At 56.8% G+C, this 15525-nt stretch overlaps 3 protein-coding genes across 3 annotated transcripts; 1 reads left to right on the top strand and 2 right to left on the bottom strand.

Moving 5' to 3' along the window:
* Nucleotides 1–3567: 3567 nt before the first annotated feature.
* Nucleotides 3568–3774, top strand: JN550_012431 (uncharacterized protein; the record flags this gene model as incomplete). Its single annotated transcript, XM_049310905.1, has 1 exon — nt 3568–3774. One exon carries the CDS (start codon nt 3568–3570, stop codon nt 3772–3774), a length of 207 nt encoding a protein of 68 aa, XP_049165571.1.
* A 793-nt stretch (nt 3775–4567) lies between these two features.
* On the bottom strand, nt 4568–7552 carry JN550_012430 (uncharacterized protein; the record flags this gene model as incomplete). Its single annotated transcript, XM_049310904.1, has 1 exon — nt 4568–7552. One exon carries the CDS (start codon nt 7550–7552, stop codon nt 4568–4570), a length of 2985 nt encoding a protein of 994 aa, XP_049165570.1.
* A 1348-nt stretch (nt 7553–8900) lies between these two features.
* On the bottom strand, nt 8901–11778 carry JN550_012429 (uncharacterized protein; the record flags this gene model as incomplete). The annotated part of the gene is made up of 5 exons (XM_049310903.1): nt 8901–9043; nt 9151–9928; nt 9995–10339; nt 10408–11614; nt 11696–11778. 5 exons carry the CDS (start codon nt 11776–11778, stop codon nt 8901–8903), a joined length of 2556 nt encoding a protein of 851 aa, XP_049165569.1.
* Nucleotides 11779–15525: the final 3747 nt, after the last annotated feature.

Below are 15525 nucleotides of genomic sequence, written 5' to 3'. Positions count from 1 at the left end.
GGAGCGCCAAGCCGGCTTCGACCATGAGATGTATTGCTTTGGCCTTACTCCATGCGTATGCCGATTGAAACATGCGCCAATGTACAGTAATCCTCTTACATCTACTAATAGCCACGATGATGTCCCTCAGTCCACCCAGGTTCGTCATCATCGATGACGAACCTGGTCAAGGCTATGTAATGCAACGACTGTCAACTGTTGTGCACATATCGTATGGAGTGGCCAGCAGTCATGACGCGTAGATCATGAGAACTGTTGGCGATCATTATACGGGTGACCAACCCGGAAAGAGTAGGACTGCATCCAACCCGCCTGCTTGCGAAGTGGTGAAACGCTTGCACCAAAAGAATGAACAGAGATATCTGTGACCGAACACGAGATGCTTGGGACGCGCAACATAACTGAGCTCTTCGTTCTGCAATATTCATGAGGAACGGCGGCTTCGGCGATGAGTGCGATCCTGTGGAAGTGTACAGTCCCCCGATGAATAGGCACAGTATGTTCTAGTTCTGGACATACCCGGTGAATATGATGCGCCGAAAATGATTAATCATGCACTGAGAAGCATGCCAGCTGGGAAAGGCGAATGTAGCTAGACATTTTAGCCGAAGAGAGACTGCGTCCTTTCTGACAAGCTGCACTCGCTAATTCAGCTGAGAATGACAAGCTAACACCGCATATACTAGGTACGAGTGATTACTCGCCGCACTTGAAAGAAGAAAAGTCTTGATCGGACAGGCCCTGCGTTTCGGTCACGGACCGGGTCGCCCGGGTAAGCGGAAAGCCCGAGTTACCTACACAGTAGACAGAGGAAAAGTTCCCCACACAACTTTCCACCGCTGGCATGACCCTTGCAGGAAGGTGTCAAAGCGGGAGGAAATCGTTCGATGTCTTGGCTGGCACGAACTATCTTTGCTCCAGAGGGATCAAAGCGGCCTATCTTGTATCGATCAGGTATAGTTGATACTCATTGCAGGTCATCATTGGATAGTAAATACATATGTAGGTACCAGACACGGCAGCCTTCCCCACATAAATTCCTTGGCCATGAGGATAATCTGCACGCAGTAGTAGCAACCACCATCACAAAGTCACGATTGAGTATTAAAAATAGAAAGTCAACCTGCTATATTCGAATTGGTTATATCGAGCAACTTTTCATAGTTGCTCGTGGGAACAGCTGTAGTTCAATGGATCACCCATCGATAAGTCAGGTTTGATTACAGTTTACCGAGCCCTGTACAGGTCAAGGGAAAGTTGGTTTATCCTTCTTTGGCAACTCTCAAAAAAGGCGGCGAGAGGTCTTTGTTGGGGTGAGGTCCTCTTGCTATCCCTGACAAATTACTCGCAAAGATCAATTGGACGTGCCTGCTGAGCTATACGGGTGTTCTGGATAGGCTAAGACAGCTTAATACTATATCATATAGCTTGCCTACCGAATGCACTTTAGCCTGCACTTAATGGAACCCTCTTTTGTAACCCAACTTAGCTATGAGTAGGAACATGTCCAGCTCAAGCAAGACCGTTTCTATAGACAGCCTTCAGCTAGCAGGCAGAGACACAAACTCTAACTCATCAAATGTCTTAGTGTTGCGTGGCGATTCAAAAAGGTTCTCGGCTCGCTAAGCCTGGTCTTGTTAGCTGACCTTGAGGCGTGCTTTAGCACGGGACTCAACCCAAGATGCAGAGTGTCGTCCTCCGTTATGCATAATTGCCCATGCCTCGAGTTAGGGGCTGGATACGAGTATAACATGGTAGGTCTGATTCGTACGTCCTTATTCATTGGCCTGGCGCGTTTCAATGAGGATTACGATGTTCTAAATTTCGACACCATCCTACAGCAGTCTGTTCAACCCAGGATACCCGCTGGATAGCAACCACAGGTTGCACCTATCATCTGCAAGCTAGCTATGGAGCCACAGTCCTCGGCCTTACTTCCTCATCCTACCCTAGGATAGACTTTGTGATTGCTCAGTTTTGTCCCAGCCAGGTGTCACACGTAATTCGGGAAAAGTGTGCCTAGTGTTTTAGCGTATGTGAATTCTGATGAGAATTAGCGAGAGGCGCTAGTAATAAGATAGTACGCAAGCGTGGGGAGGAGAATGGGGCGGAAGGTGAAAAAGCAAAGTCGAGAGGAGAGTGAAAATGGAAAGAGAGGAGGGAGGGCCGATGAAAAGCAAATTCTTCGGATACACCATCTACGTTTCTGGAAGTCAAACTATAAGAAGTGCAATTTATGCACGGCCAGCGCTGGGAATTGTGCCACTCGTGTATGACATACCGCTTGGACAACACCTAACTACTATGCAGAGCACCCTGACCTGCCTGACTGCTGACACCCTGACACACCCCTGCCTTAGTCTCTCTCCACGGTGAGTGCCCTGAGTGCCGACCCTGGCATCCTTGCAGTGATCTCCATCGCGAGTGCCGGACCGCCAAGCCAGTTCAATAAGATCGACAAACCTCATTCGCCAATGTTTAAAAAATTCTTAAATGCAGGTCCATGACAGCTGCATCGTCTGGTCCTGCGTTCCACACCCTACAGTAGAAGACTCACGCTGGGGTGTGGTGTGAAAGCTTCCACATCGCTCCCACGGCGAACAACAAACAACGACATGGACTCTCGGGAATTGAGCCTCACCCGATATATGCCAAGCTTAACATGTGGCCAATCTCTTCAAGGTCGCTCTGGGGCCACGGTCAAGTAGCTCCAATCTTGCAAAACCAGCAAAGTTTAGGTGTCAGGCGGGTCTGTATTTCTACTGCGGAAGGTAGATTTGGTCGAATAGCCCAGCGTCTGCCGGACGCCGTGCCATATCAGTTGAAAGAGGCGTTCCAACTACTATGTAGAGCTTGCTGCCGGTCGCGCTGCTGTCCCAGCCTACCAAGCAACCAAGCCGTGCACATCCATATCCATATATTCACCGTGGTTTGGCCGGACAAGATCATCCTTGCCTCCGGCCTCCCCAAGAGACAGCCTCGAGAGGGCCGTTTCTTGCGGGTCGGTGCTGGGAAGCCCAATTAGCGCCGCGAAGATGGGGGCGTGCGGCTCCGGCATTCATGATATCTTATCACGATCGTCTATAATACCCACCCTGAACCACGGCCGCTCCGTCAGTGATGGGCAAGATAACCAACCTCCCTCCCTTGCGCCCGGCAGAAGCCTGATCTACTTCGCAAGGCAGGCCATGTTTCGCCGTCAGTGGTGTTGCGGCAATTTCAAGTGTGCACAACAAACCGTGTGGGTATCTGTAAGATGTGGTTCTCCAGGGGCGAAAACCGGCCATCGCGAGTGTGTCCCCCGAGACCAAGGCCCATGGGGTTTATATGACGGCAAGGTTTTTCTATGGAGCTCTATTCTATGAGTATGGGGGCCCGAAGGTATATTTGATTGAATACCTGTCACGCGATTTCTGCTTGCTCTGGTACCTGAGGTGTCTCTCTTGCTCCCATTTGCATATCGACCATCCGATTCTTCAAGGATCTCAATATCTCCAAGTTTTCTCTTCCAGACAGAAACACACTTAATCTCAATCCAAGGAACAACTATACCACCAACCAGTCACAATGGTCAACGTTCTCTGCATGGTCCTGGGCCTCGCCGCCACGACGCTGGCTTTCCCTACCTCCTGGAACCAGTCGTTCCCCCAGGTCGCGCCGCCGACCAACTACACGCAGCACCACCACTGGACCAACCACACCTACGTCGCCAGATCCGTCAACTCGACTGCATTGAACACCACGGCCGTGGTCCTGAACGGAACTCACTACTAGACAGGACGCGAGTGAGGACCCGGCCAGTCAACAACACACTTTACTCAACACACAAGTGGCGGTAGCCTACGTGACAAATGGGCAAGCACAGGGGAAAGGGGACGCGGGCAGGCAATCGCCAGATGGGAGGAGGTAATGCAGTAATTTGGAAAGGGACAGGAGGACAGACCATACACTATTCGCCTTCAATTCCTCCAGCACGGGCCGCCTTCAATTGAAAGGCGCCTGGAAACGGGATCGATGCGAGGTGCTTGGACGGTTTCGACTCTTAGCTGCTCGTACCTGGGAGCAATAGCATGAACGGCGCCCGCTGCGCGTATGCTTGATATTAGGCGGCGGTACTTGATGAGATAGACAAAATGTAACTTTCCGGATAGACAAAACGACCTAACGATTCTCAAACCCCCAAGAGTGGCTTGACTTTTTCAGTTGAATATTTTCTTCGTTTTGATGCATCCACTGCCCCCGGCTAGGTTCATGTAGACGTTGTGGTACTGGAAGTCTCTTCATTTCCAAACTCGATAATCCGTACTGACCAAGCTTGATCTCTACCCTGCCCGAACTCCTGCCTACTATCCTGAGCTGGCCTCCACGACAGCCGAATGACCAGGGTGCCGTTCTGTAAAGACTATCAACCAGGATCCTTGGATCTCATGACGCATACCTATCCGATGTATTGTTGACTCCCCCCTCCCTTTGAACGCCGCCTGCATTGTGTTGAAAGATGTACGCCCCTTTTATGCAAAGGCGCGTCGCCCAAACTGTACATTCCATGTGTGTGGCCGCGTGCCCCTTATCCAGAAACGCCGACGCCCTCCCTGACGACCCCGATTCCTAATCCATTCCCGGGCCCGTTTGCGCCCGCACCGAAACCTGACAGCGCCGAATTGGACCGGCTGTGACCGCTTCCCCCGGTGCCTACACTCCTCTGCGCACTGACGTCCCTCCGGACTCTTCCGCCGACCATGCCGCGCCGGTTCCGGCCCGTCCGTCCGCGGCCGAGCCAGTTGAGCTTGAGGAGCCGTCCGAGCTCTGTCACCTGCTTCGACCCCTCGTCCGGTGCCCCGGGGGGTGCCGGGCCCAATTGGTCGAGGCCCGTGGTTGATGGCGAGTTGTTTACCGACACACTGGCTAGCACGCTCATACATTGTAGCATGCGGCCTACCATGTCGGTGACCTGCTTACTTCCGCTCTCCGCTTCAGCGCGGTCCCGATCCGTCCGGTCGCTGTCCGCTCGACTCCTGCCTGGAGCGAACGGCCGAAGTAATCCCTGCTGGCTGCCAACGTCGCCTCCCGAGGCACCTGACCCGAAAGACACATTGGAGATGGCCCGCGAGCGGCTTGGGTTGCTTCCCTCGTTCAGAAGCGTCGACGAACTTGAGTTGTAACTAGCAACGCTGGGGTCGACCGACATGGCAGTACCTGGTCTAGCTTCCCCCACACTGCTCAGAATGGAGGCGTCTCGGGGAGAAGAACTCATGGCTCCCTCCGAGATGGGTGGTGGGCTAGCCAAGGCCAGGCTCGCCAGGCTGCTGGGCAGGTGCTCCAGACTCAACCGGGAGAAGATGGTCTTCAACTTGTCGTAGCGCGGCAATATCAAGACATCGCGGAAGGTCAGCAACACGAGTCTTCTGACGTCCAGAACGGCGCCAAGTTCGCGCTCGGTGAACGAGTGCGCACTGCCGCTAGCCACACCACCCCAGAAGTCGCGGGCCTGCTCTGTGGTCAACAAGGGCCCAACGCCAGAAAACTCGAGATCCAGAGGCAGGAAAATGGCCTGCATGTAGGGTAAGATGCTTGTGAAGGTGGCCATCCAAACATCGGCCAAGGCCGGGATCAGGCGGTCCTCGGTCGTCTTGCGCAGGGTGTAGTCCAGAGACGTGAAGCCGGTAGACAGGAGCTCCCTCAGATCCTCGATGATTATGTATGCCGAGCGCCGCTGGATGCAGTATTGTATATGCATTGTGACGGCCCTGTTGAAGTCCTCGATGGGGAGCCGTAGGTCTTCGCCCTCAAACACGACGAGCAGCTTGGCCTTGAGATACGGCCAAGCGTCATCGAGCATCATGTTATGCAAGCCGTACTTGGAGCTATCCACGGGCTCGAGTGGTAGATGGGAGAGATTCGACTGGGTCTGCGTCAGCGACGAGCCCAGACTCCCCGGTCCCGGCCACTCGGAGTTCATGGTAAAGACGGACTCGTTATCGTGGCTCATGCCGAGCTTGGACTCTTCCTTCCGCTTCTCGCGAAGGGCGCGGCCGCCATGCCGCAGGTCGAGGCCCGAGACGGACTTGCTGAAGCTGGCACTGTTGGGCCCCGGGCTCGGCGGGAGGTTGAAATTGTAGAGACTGGACGGGGCGTTGGGATCGACGGGGCGCGAGTTGCTGGCGGCCGAGGATAGGGGCAGGTGATAGTCTTCCTTGCCGCTGATCTTGTGCTTCTGCCGCGACAAGAAGTGGTGTTTCTTCTCCTTCTCCTTGGTTTCCTTCTCCGTAGCCGTGTCTATGGGGCGTATCGTGGCGGACGAGGAATTGGCCAGGTTGTACATGGACTGGCTGTCGGCCAGGCTGGTGGTGCTGTAGTTGGCCCTCTGCAGGGACGCCAACGCCGAGCCAATCTTGCCGGGGCTGGGCAAGGGCCTCTCCTTGGACTCGCCCTTGGTATCGATCTTCTTGGGCCGCGAGAACAGCTTGACCTTGGACTTCTCGGCCTTGACCGGCTTCTCGGGGTTGGGGAGGGACGGCGGAAAGGGCGACTGCTGCGACTGCAGATCGGGTGTGGGCAGGCCGGGCGAAGACTGCGGCGACGTCCTGGGAAAGGCGATATTTGCTGCCGTGGTGGCGGCCTGGTTTCCCAACAGGCCATTGTGGTATGCCCGGTCGCCGGCACTGCTCCCGCCGCCCAGGGCGCCGGCGTCGCGCGGGATGCTGGCCTCGGTCAGACTGAGCATGGGAGGGCTCAGCGGGCCTCGACTGCTGCTGTTTTCGCCGGGGCCGGCACCGGCACCCTGGAGCGGTCTTGTTCCCGGCCGGCGCGCAGTGTCGGGGAGCTCGCTGCCGGGGAAGGGCACGGTCTGCGACCGGTGGCGGTTGTGCTGCTGGTGTTGCTGGACTGCGGCCTGGGCGGCGATCTGGCTGGCCGACAGGCCGGGGGAGGGCATAGCCGGCGCGTGCTGGATTCCAGTCGGAGACGAGGCAGTCTGGGCGAACTGGGCGAGGTTGGAGGAGCTCGTGGACGGCAGGGTCGAGTCGAACAGGCCCTGGGTCTGCGAGTGCTTCCGGGAGTGGTGTCCTGCGCCTCCCGGCCGCGGGGGCGGGGGCGCAAGGGGCGAGACGGTGCGGACGCTGGCTGCGTCGTGGGCGTTGTTGCTGGGGCGGCCGGGTCGCGAGAAGTTGTGCAGGCTGGTCGAGCTGCTGTTCGGCAGCGCCGTGAAGTTGGAATACGAGGGGCTCGTGACGCCGATCGGGGATTGCGGGCTGCGGGTCTTGGTGTACGAGATGGAGGCGTCGTCGCTCTCGGAGGACTCGATTCTGCGTATCTGGGGCCGCACGGGGTACTGGGAGGAGGCCTGTTGGTGGTGCTGGTGATGTTGGTGTTGCTGTTGAAGGCGCAGCTGTGAGGCATCGTCTCGGGCGGCGCTGGGTCCTCCTCCTCCTCCTCCGCCGCCGGCGCCGGCCCCGGACGCTGCGGCGGCGGCAGCAGCAGCCGAGGACGACACGCTGCTGCCGGGAAGGGGGGAGAAGCTCCCTGGGGCTCGCTGGGGTCGGCCAGGCTGCATTGTCGCGGATGGGTGTGTCGTCACGGGCTGGGCGGCTGGGCTGCAGGGCTCCTGGGGTGGTCGGTTCAGATCTAGAGGGGCGGAGGGGGGGGGTTCTGTTACATGTTGCGCCCCGACTTGGCCAAGGGTGCGCAAGGCGGATCGTGGGTGTCGGGGGTTGTGTAACAGGTCGTCATAGACAGAGGCGATGTGTCTGTTGTCTCCGAAGCAGTGATAGCACGGAGTAGAAGAAAAAGGTCGATGCCCGTTTCACGTAGCTGGACCTTGAGACGGCTGCAGTCTAAGACGGGGCGCGGCCAAGCTTCCAGAACAACACAACATGGCAGCCTCCAAGTTGAAGGCGGGCGAGGAGGGACCCTGACCAGCAGCAGTTCTCCAGCCCGGTTTATCAACGACCGGACTTTGACTTAGTAACTTGGACTGTCCAAGTTAGTTCCCCAAGTTAGACGCTTGGTTAATGCCTAGGTTGGGTAACTATGTATGTAGGTATGTAGGTAGGGGGAAGAGGCGATCCGTTTCGGCGATCAGTTGGACTTTGCGCGCCTTTCGTCCGCATTCAACCCGCCGACTGGTTGTGAAGACCTGGGAAGCCTCTGATATCGGGGATGGATGGGCGTTATAGGTACAGCAGGTTGGACCCGTTGAATGCAGTGAGTGAGTGCGCGAGCGACAGCCTGTCAGATCAGCCAAACCCCAGGGACGGTCCCAAGATGATGTTGCATGGTGGCTACGGTGCGGCTCAAAACCCAATTGCGACACGGGTGACGGGGTACGTAGCTAGGTACCGTGCAACTTTGGCCAGGTAGCCACAAGGATCTGGGAGCTAAACTTGGAGCCGGCTGAAATTGCCCCGCGTCGGCGTGGGCGTGGGAATTGGATGCCCGAGAACTGGGACTGGGATGAATCCACCATCACCCACCCTGCAACAACTCGACACATGGCGACCAGGGGTTGAATGTCTACCCAAGCAGGCACCTAATAGATAACTCACGCATACACACACATACACACACACACAGACAGAGAGAGAGAGAGAGAGAGAGAGAGAGAGAAAAGAGGCAGATCGAGTACCACCCCTCACCCCTCCTCAATCGCATCAGTGAAAGAGAATAGTGCGCTTGTATATATATATATATCATGGATGCCATTTTGTTTAATTACTCGTAACCAGGTGCAGGAACTTCTTTCCAATCTCTCTATGTGGCTACATGTATTTGTGCATATGTACAGGTGACTGCACCAAGATCATCATCGTAGTCAGGTGGTTTAGGTGGAAAGCCAGATCTACTATATAGAATTATGCCATATCCCCTCGGCTAGTCAGCTCAGCAGGAGGAGGAGGCAGGGCTTATAACCCGATGATGCGCATGGCGCCGTAGCCGATCGTCACCACCACCGCCAGCGTGATGATACTGCTCGGCACGCCGCGGGTGATGAAATGCTTGACCTGCAAGTATCGCTGCCCAGTCGCGTCCTCCTTCATGATGGCCGCTGCAAACAGGGATTAGCACCTCGTAACCAGGCCCCAAGAGGCGAGAGGGGACGAAAGAGGGAAGGAAAGAGGAAAGAGGGGAGGGGGAAGATGGGTGTCCACTTACTCATGTTGGGAAACCCAGACGTCGGCAGGCCCATGGCAGCCGAGCACATGAGGGCCGCGCTCATGACCAGCAGGTTCGGGTGTGGCTCCTCCATCGCCTTGCCAATGTCGCTGACCAGAGGCAGGATGATGAGCGCCGCCACCGTGTGGCTGATGAACGTCGCAATGAACAGGGTCAGCGTGCTGAAGATCAGGAGCACGACGTACAGGTCCATGCCGTGGACCTGTCGGGAGATGTCCTCCGCCACCGTGTGCAGCAGCCCGGACGACTTGACGGCCTTGCCCAGCGAGAGCCCGCCCGCCGCGAGGATGATGATGGTCCACGGAAAGTTGTTGAAGTCCTCCTTGGTCAGGATGCCGATGCCGAAGAAGATGACGATGGGCAGGATCGCGATGACGCCCATGTCGCCAAACGTCGACTCGAGCTGGTGGCTCGCGCACCAGAGGCCGATCGTGGCCACGCAGATGACGGAGACGAACCACTGCCCGATCGTGAACGTCTCCCTCACCGTCCGGATCGGCACAATCGTCGTGCCCTTGCCGGGCTGGAACGTCACCAGCAGCAGGATCCAGATGAAAATGATGGACACGACGCCGACCGGGATGACGACGAAGAACCACCCGCCCCACGTCGGCGCCGGCTCCATGAACCCGAGGGCGACCACGTTCTGGGGCGACGCGATGGGCGACAGCATCCCGCCAATGTTGGACGCGAGCGCAATGCCCATGATGACGGCCTTGGACATGTTGGAGTCGGACGGCAGGTTCCGCAACATGGGCTACACCGTTCAGCCGGTTGGTTGGTCAGCTGCTCACACACGTCGCGTTCCCGGTGGGACACATACCTCAATGATGGAGAAACAGAGCACTGGCGCCGCAACGTTGCTGACGAGCATGCTCGCAAACGCGGCAACGAACATGTTGGCGACGAGGACGGTTCGCGGTCGCGTTCCGGCCTTGCTAAGGACGAAGGTGGCGATCCGCTTGTCAATCTTGGTCTTGGAGAGGGCGGCGGCGACGGTGAAACCGCCCAGCAGAAGCATGATGACCGGAGTCCACATGGCCGAGAAGACATAGGCAGTGGCACTTTTCGAGTCCAGCCTGGCGTAGGGCGGGTCGTCGGAGCGGACGACGTTAAGCAGCACACACAGAAATGGGATCAGGAGCGACGTGACGAAAAGGGGGATTGCCTGTCGAGTTTGTCAGCTACTCAGTTGGTTCACGTTGATATCGCATCGTTTGGGGAGAGGGAGCTGACCTCGGTCGCCCACAGCAGACTGACGAATACCAACATGGCCAGGCAGTTCTGCTGCTCGGGACGATCCAGGATGGGGACGATCAGCAGGGCGAGGAAGACGGCGAGGATGATAAGCAGGGTCAACATGGGCTTCCCGAGCACCCATGTCGGACAGGTAAAGCGGCCCAGGGGCGTCGCGATCTCCTTGGTCGGGGGCAGCGGCTCCTCGTCGCCCTGCAGTCTGGTCTTCATACCGTCGTTCTGAGCGCCCAAGAGCCCACGGCCCAGGCTGGCGGCCTCGGCGCGGCGCTCGATACCGATCAAGTCACGCCAGACCGTGTTCCGCTCCCAGACGACGTGCTCGCGAAGGTGGGAGCGGAGGTCCTTCTTGGCCAGCTCCTCGTCGCCCTGGGTGACGACAGCGGCGTAGGCCTGCTCGAGCTTGCTAATGAAGACGTCGAGGCGATCCAGGGTCTCGGGCCTGAAGGGGGCGGCAGGCTCCACGGACTTGGCCATGTACGTGGGGCGGAGCTCCTTGCCCAGGATCTTGTCAAACTTCTTGAGGACCTTGCGGAAGCCCGTCTTGTTGAGCTGCGCGTACGACTTGAGCTCGCAGAGCTGGACGTAGAAGCTGATGAGGCGCTTCTTGAGCATGATGCCCGACGAGAACATGGACCCGATCTCGGCATAGTCGTCGAAGCCGGTGCTGGCGCGGCGCACCGAGCGGTTGAACTCGGTCGAGGCCGTCATGTCGGTCGAGGCGTGCATGACGTTGGCCACGGTCCTGCGCCGGCCCATGCGCTCGCCGGCCACGCTGGACCGGCGCTTCTTGGTCAGGGCCGAGGTCTCGTCGTCGTCGTCGCCGCTGTCGCTGTCCTCGATGCCGTCCTCGGTCGACCGGGCACTGCGGGCACTGCGGGCACTCCGACCGCTGGCGACCTGCCTGACGTGATCGGCGCTGGGACCGGTCGTCGGCCTCGGGGCGGGATCATGGCCATTCCCGCCCGACTCCACGAAGGAGCCGACGTCTCGCAGCAGGTCCTCGACCTCGTCGAGGATCTCCCTCTCCTTGATGGCGTAGAAGGACTCGATCTTGTCCAGCTCGACGTTCAGAGCGCGGACGAAGGCGGCCTCGGGCTCGTCGCCTCCCCGATCATTCTGGAGCAGGGGCCTGGTCTCGACATCGGGGGCGCCGGGGTGGTGAACGGTCTTTTCCAAGGTGTAGATGCTATGGGGAGAGGATGGCCAAGTCAGCTCCCGGGGCACGACACGGGGGAACAGGGCGGTGTGGACAAGGAATAGGACTCACAGCTTCTTCAGGTTGCTGTAAGCGATGTAGTGGCTGCTCCAATCCGGAACGGCATTGAACTGAATGCTGTGGGAGAACTTCATGTCGTCCTGCTCGTCGAGCCAGCGACGCTTCTGGTCCCGCTTGGCGCGTTGGCGTGCGTCCCTGGCGTCGCGACGTGCTTGCTCCTGGATCTCGGCGTAGTCGTCGAGCTCGTAGGCGTCGGCGTGGGCTTCGGCTTCGGCTTCAGCTTCTCTGCTCGAACTCCCCCCTCTATCCCTCAAGCTCGTCGGGGTGTGCCGGTGTGGATTCTCAGCTTGATGCGCAGCAGCAGGGTCGCAGTCGCGGAAAGAGGAGGGGGCAGACGGGGTCTTTGGCGGTGCAATGGTGAATAGTTGGCAGCTGTAGATGCACGCACGGCGAAGATGGAGCACGTCTGAGGCAAATAATACGCCGACTAGGATGGCATCAGTAACGTAACGCTTCGATTAGACTTGGTTGTTTGTCAGGTGGGCGGGCGAGCCTCACTCTCTACTAGAGTCTGGACTGGACAGACGAGACCGGAACCCAGGCAGGACCCAGAAAACAGCCGAGCTAAAAAAGGAGCAAATGGAGCAAAAGCAGCTGGGGCTAGGCTTCGTCCAGTCAGTCCACGCGAGAGACAGAGAGAGAGACAGCACGCTGGAGGTTGTCGAGCTTATCCTGGCAGACCCAAGTTGCAGCGTGTATACATAAGTTAGCTAATGGATCGACTACCTCACATAGTTTACACAGTAAGTTGCTCCCCAACTTCCAGGTTGTGCATTTGTTGCTTGCCATTCGCCCATGATCTGTGGCTGTCATCAGCCACCCCACCCGCGAAAAGGTGATTCGGCATTTCCACCTCCCCAGTAGCTGGCCAGCCACCAATGACGTCCAACGTGTGGCGCATGTGCCGGATCTATTCGCTGCTGTCGCAAAAAGCGTCCGACCACATCGCGAGTTGTAGTACCGTAGTAAGAAGTACTTCATACATAAGACTCAACACTTGACTTCTGTCGTGGTAAGCCGGCCAAACTGCAGGTGACGACTGCCCACAGGCCACATGATTACAGTGGTTGCAGGTTGTCAGTCTGATTCTACAGCGGCCACCCACTACGCGTCGCGTCACAAGCCGTGGATTGCACAGCTTTTTCGCGCCCATGGCCAGCCAGACCTAATACGCCATGCCGAGGCTGTCGAGCTTCACTTCATTTCTCACACACACACACACACACACACACACCATGACCTCGTTCGAGAATCTTCATCACGTGGATTGAACCTTCCTCATTGGACCCAAACACAGATCTTCTTTATTTTCGTTTCTTGACTCTTCTACCTCTCCAAGTGGACACCATAAGACAGCAGTAATGCTTGAAGCAAAATAGCTCGCGCTAGAATATCGAGGCAATCCGAGTTCTTACAGCACGTGCTGCCGCCATGGAGCACGGGATAGTTACCTATGCAACCAATCAGATTAGCAAAGATGATCTCGAAACTCGGTGTCATCAAAGTAAGTGTGTGGATTATATATCTTCATACATCCAAGGAAGGAATTCTGACCCTCATCTGCTGCCTAAAAGGCTCGTGGCGGCAGCTCGAGTGGAAACTGCGAATTAGGTGGAAATTGAATCACTAGACTCGAAAGGCTGTGCGCATGAAAGTAAAAAACGACTAACCTTTTCGTTCATGGAATGGTTGACCAGACACACACACATACACACACACACACACGAGTGCTAGATGGTTGGTAAGTCTGCCTCCGAGGCAAGCGGGCGTGCGAGATGGATAGCAAATTGTTTCAGCGGCCTGTTCGCATCGCAGCGACGAAGCGACGAGTACCCTGGGGTGAGTTCTTCTAGGAGAGAGTATGTTAGTGATGAAGGCTCCGAGACAGGCGGTGGGCACTCGATCTGGCATAGCATCTCTCACTCCCGTCTTCCACCTCGGGGAGTCCCCAAGACGTGGTACAGGAGTCAGACAGCTTTACTGGCAAGTAACAGGCTCAGTTGAGCCCGAACAGTCGTGATTTCTTCATGGTCGATTCTGTTGGGAAAAGAAGACAATGTTGTTTGGATGTCATCATTCAAGGGAGAGGGATGTTGTGGGCGTTTGAGCAGAATGTGGCTTACCATTTGGTGATGTGACAGGCGGCCACCTCGCAGCCGAAGCAAATCGCGATCATCACGGCGATAGCACCGAGCCTGTAGGGCCGGTACTTGCTTGGGGGGCTGAGAGACGAGCCGCCTGGGAGAGTGGTGAGGAAGAGGAAGGATGGTGCAGTGTTCTTCGCAGCAAGAATCGCGCATTTTGATGTTCGCGAGAAAGCAGAAAAAAAATTAAAGCGGGTCGCTAGTCTGCGTGGGGTCTGCGGCAGCTTGGTTGATCCGGAACCTTTGGGCGGGGCCACCTCAGTGAATACCTTGGGCAGCTGCGAACTCGTCTATCGATAGCTCCCTGGCCTTCCCTGCCAGTGCCAGCACAGTTCGGAGTAATTAGTAACAGAGGCCCCTCTCCAAAATTAGAAGCTTCGCAACAATACGAGTGAGTGTTAAGACTTCATGCAATTAAACCATCGTCGCACAGCCCAGCAGGAATCACAACTTGCATTGGTGGCATGATATTTGTTTACCGAAGCTCATTTATATGCTTCTACAAAGGTCTCAGCCATCGAGCCTAACTGCACACCGAAACTGGTGACTGGAGCACTCCAGGCTGCAAGAAACCGACGGTTGCTGGATAACAAGTATATATAGGTATACTGTATTTATAATTTTATATATACTCGAGTGCAGTCGCTTTCTGGCTGTTCTCGTGGGTTTACCATCTTGCAGCCTCCGGGTAGACTCTGTGTGCTTGCCGTTGCCAGCCTGCTTTATAACTTACATGATAGATTCCCAGTTGTGTACGTTTCTTCTTCGCGGCCTGTTAAACCACCACCACCGATACCTATCCAAACTGGGGCTCGCCCTCCGCCGAACCTCGAGGGGGCTTTTGGCCAAAACGACCCTGTCGGCCACTGGCTGGCAGTCGGATTCGAATTGTCGGCCTCACCGCTGAGAAGTGTGGGGACCAGGCGCCTGTCTGTAACTGAATGTGCCTCGTCCCAGTCAACACCCACCGACCCGGCCCGCAACCTGCCCTCATGGTTACCATTTGAAGGTGAAATCCCGGGTTCCGGAGGGGTCAACGCCCATCAGCTCACTCGCGTCGGCTGCTAATGCGTGGTCCCTGGATGAGAGGGGCCGTAACCTTGGGGGAACTGGTCACAGAGACAAGTCACAGGTGCTTTGGAATTGATTGGTTCATCAAGCAACTCACACGTACAGTTGGTGGTCTGCGACGAGCACGGTAGACAGCCTACAGTGAGTGAGCAGTGAGCGAGCGCAGGGCAAGTTGCTGTAACCAGGGAGTTGCAGTATCTCCGGACTTGCTCCTTTTCCGCACGTGCCAGCGCCAGTTGAGAACGAAGGCGTAGCCCGTTACTGTAGGCCCTACACTCCTCGAGGACGGGTACCTAATAGACGGGACCTCCGATCTATCAAGCCAGCGCTCGGCCAGCCCAAGATCTTGTCGACCACGTCTTATACTTCCGCTCGCTCGCCCACCAGCATACGGTAACATCTCGACGGCGCGCCATCAAGGTCGGTCGATTCCAGTGCATCTTGGTCTGCCCCCAGCCACAGACATTTCGACCAGGGGGGGGTATGCAATATCCGTCCCGGAATCCGTCCCACGAGCTGCAGTTTCCGGGGCCGAGCACGGACAAATAGTTGATACGCGGCCGACCAGCCTATCACGACGGCAAGCCTCCTCCCCTCCCCCACACA

The sequence above is a fragment of the Neoarthrinium moseri genome (assembly GCF_022829205.1).
Source record: "Neoarthrinium moseri strain CBS 164.80 chromosome Unknown scaffold86_Wmoseri_CBS_16480, whole genome shotgun sequence".
Classification (NCBI taxonomy): Eukaryota; Fungi; Ascomycota; class Sordariomycetes; order Amphisphaeriales; family Apiosporaceae; genus Neoarthrinium; species Neoarthrinium moseri.
Note: the sequence above shows the minus strand (reverse complement) of the source record. Positions and strands in the feature narration are given on the sequence as shown.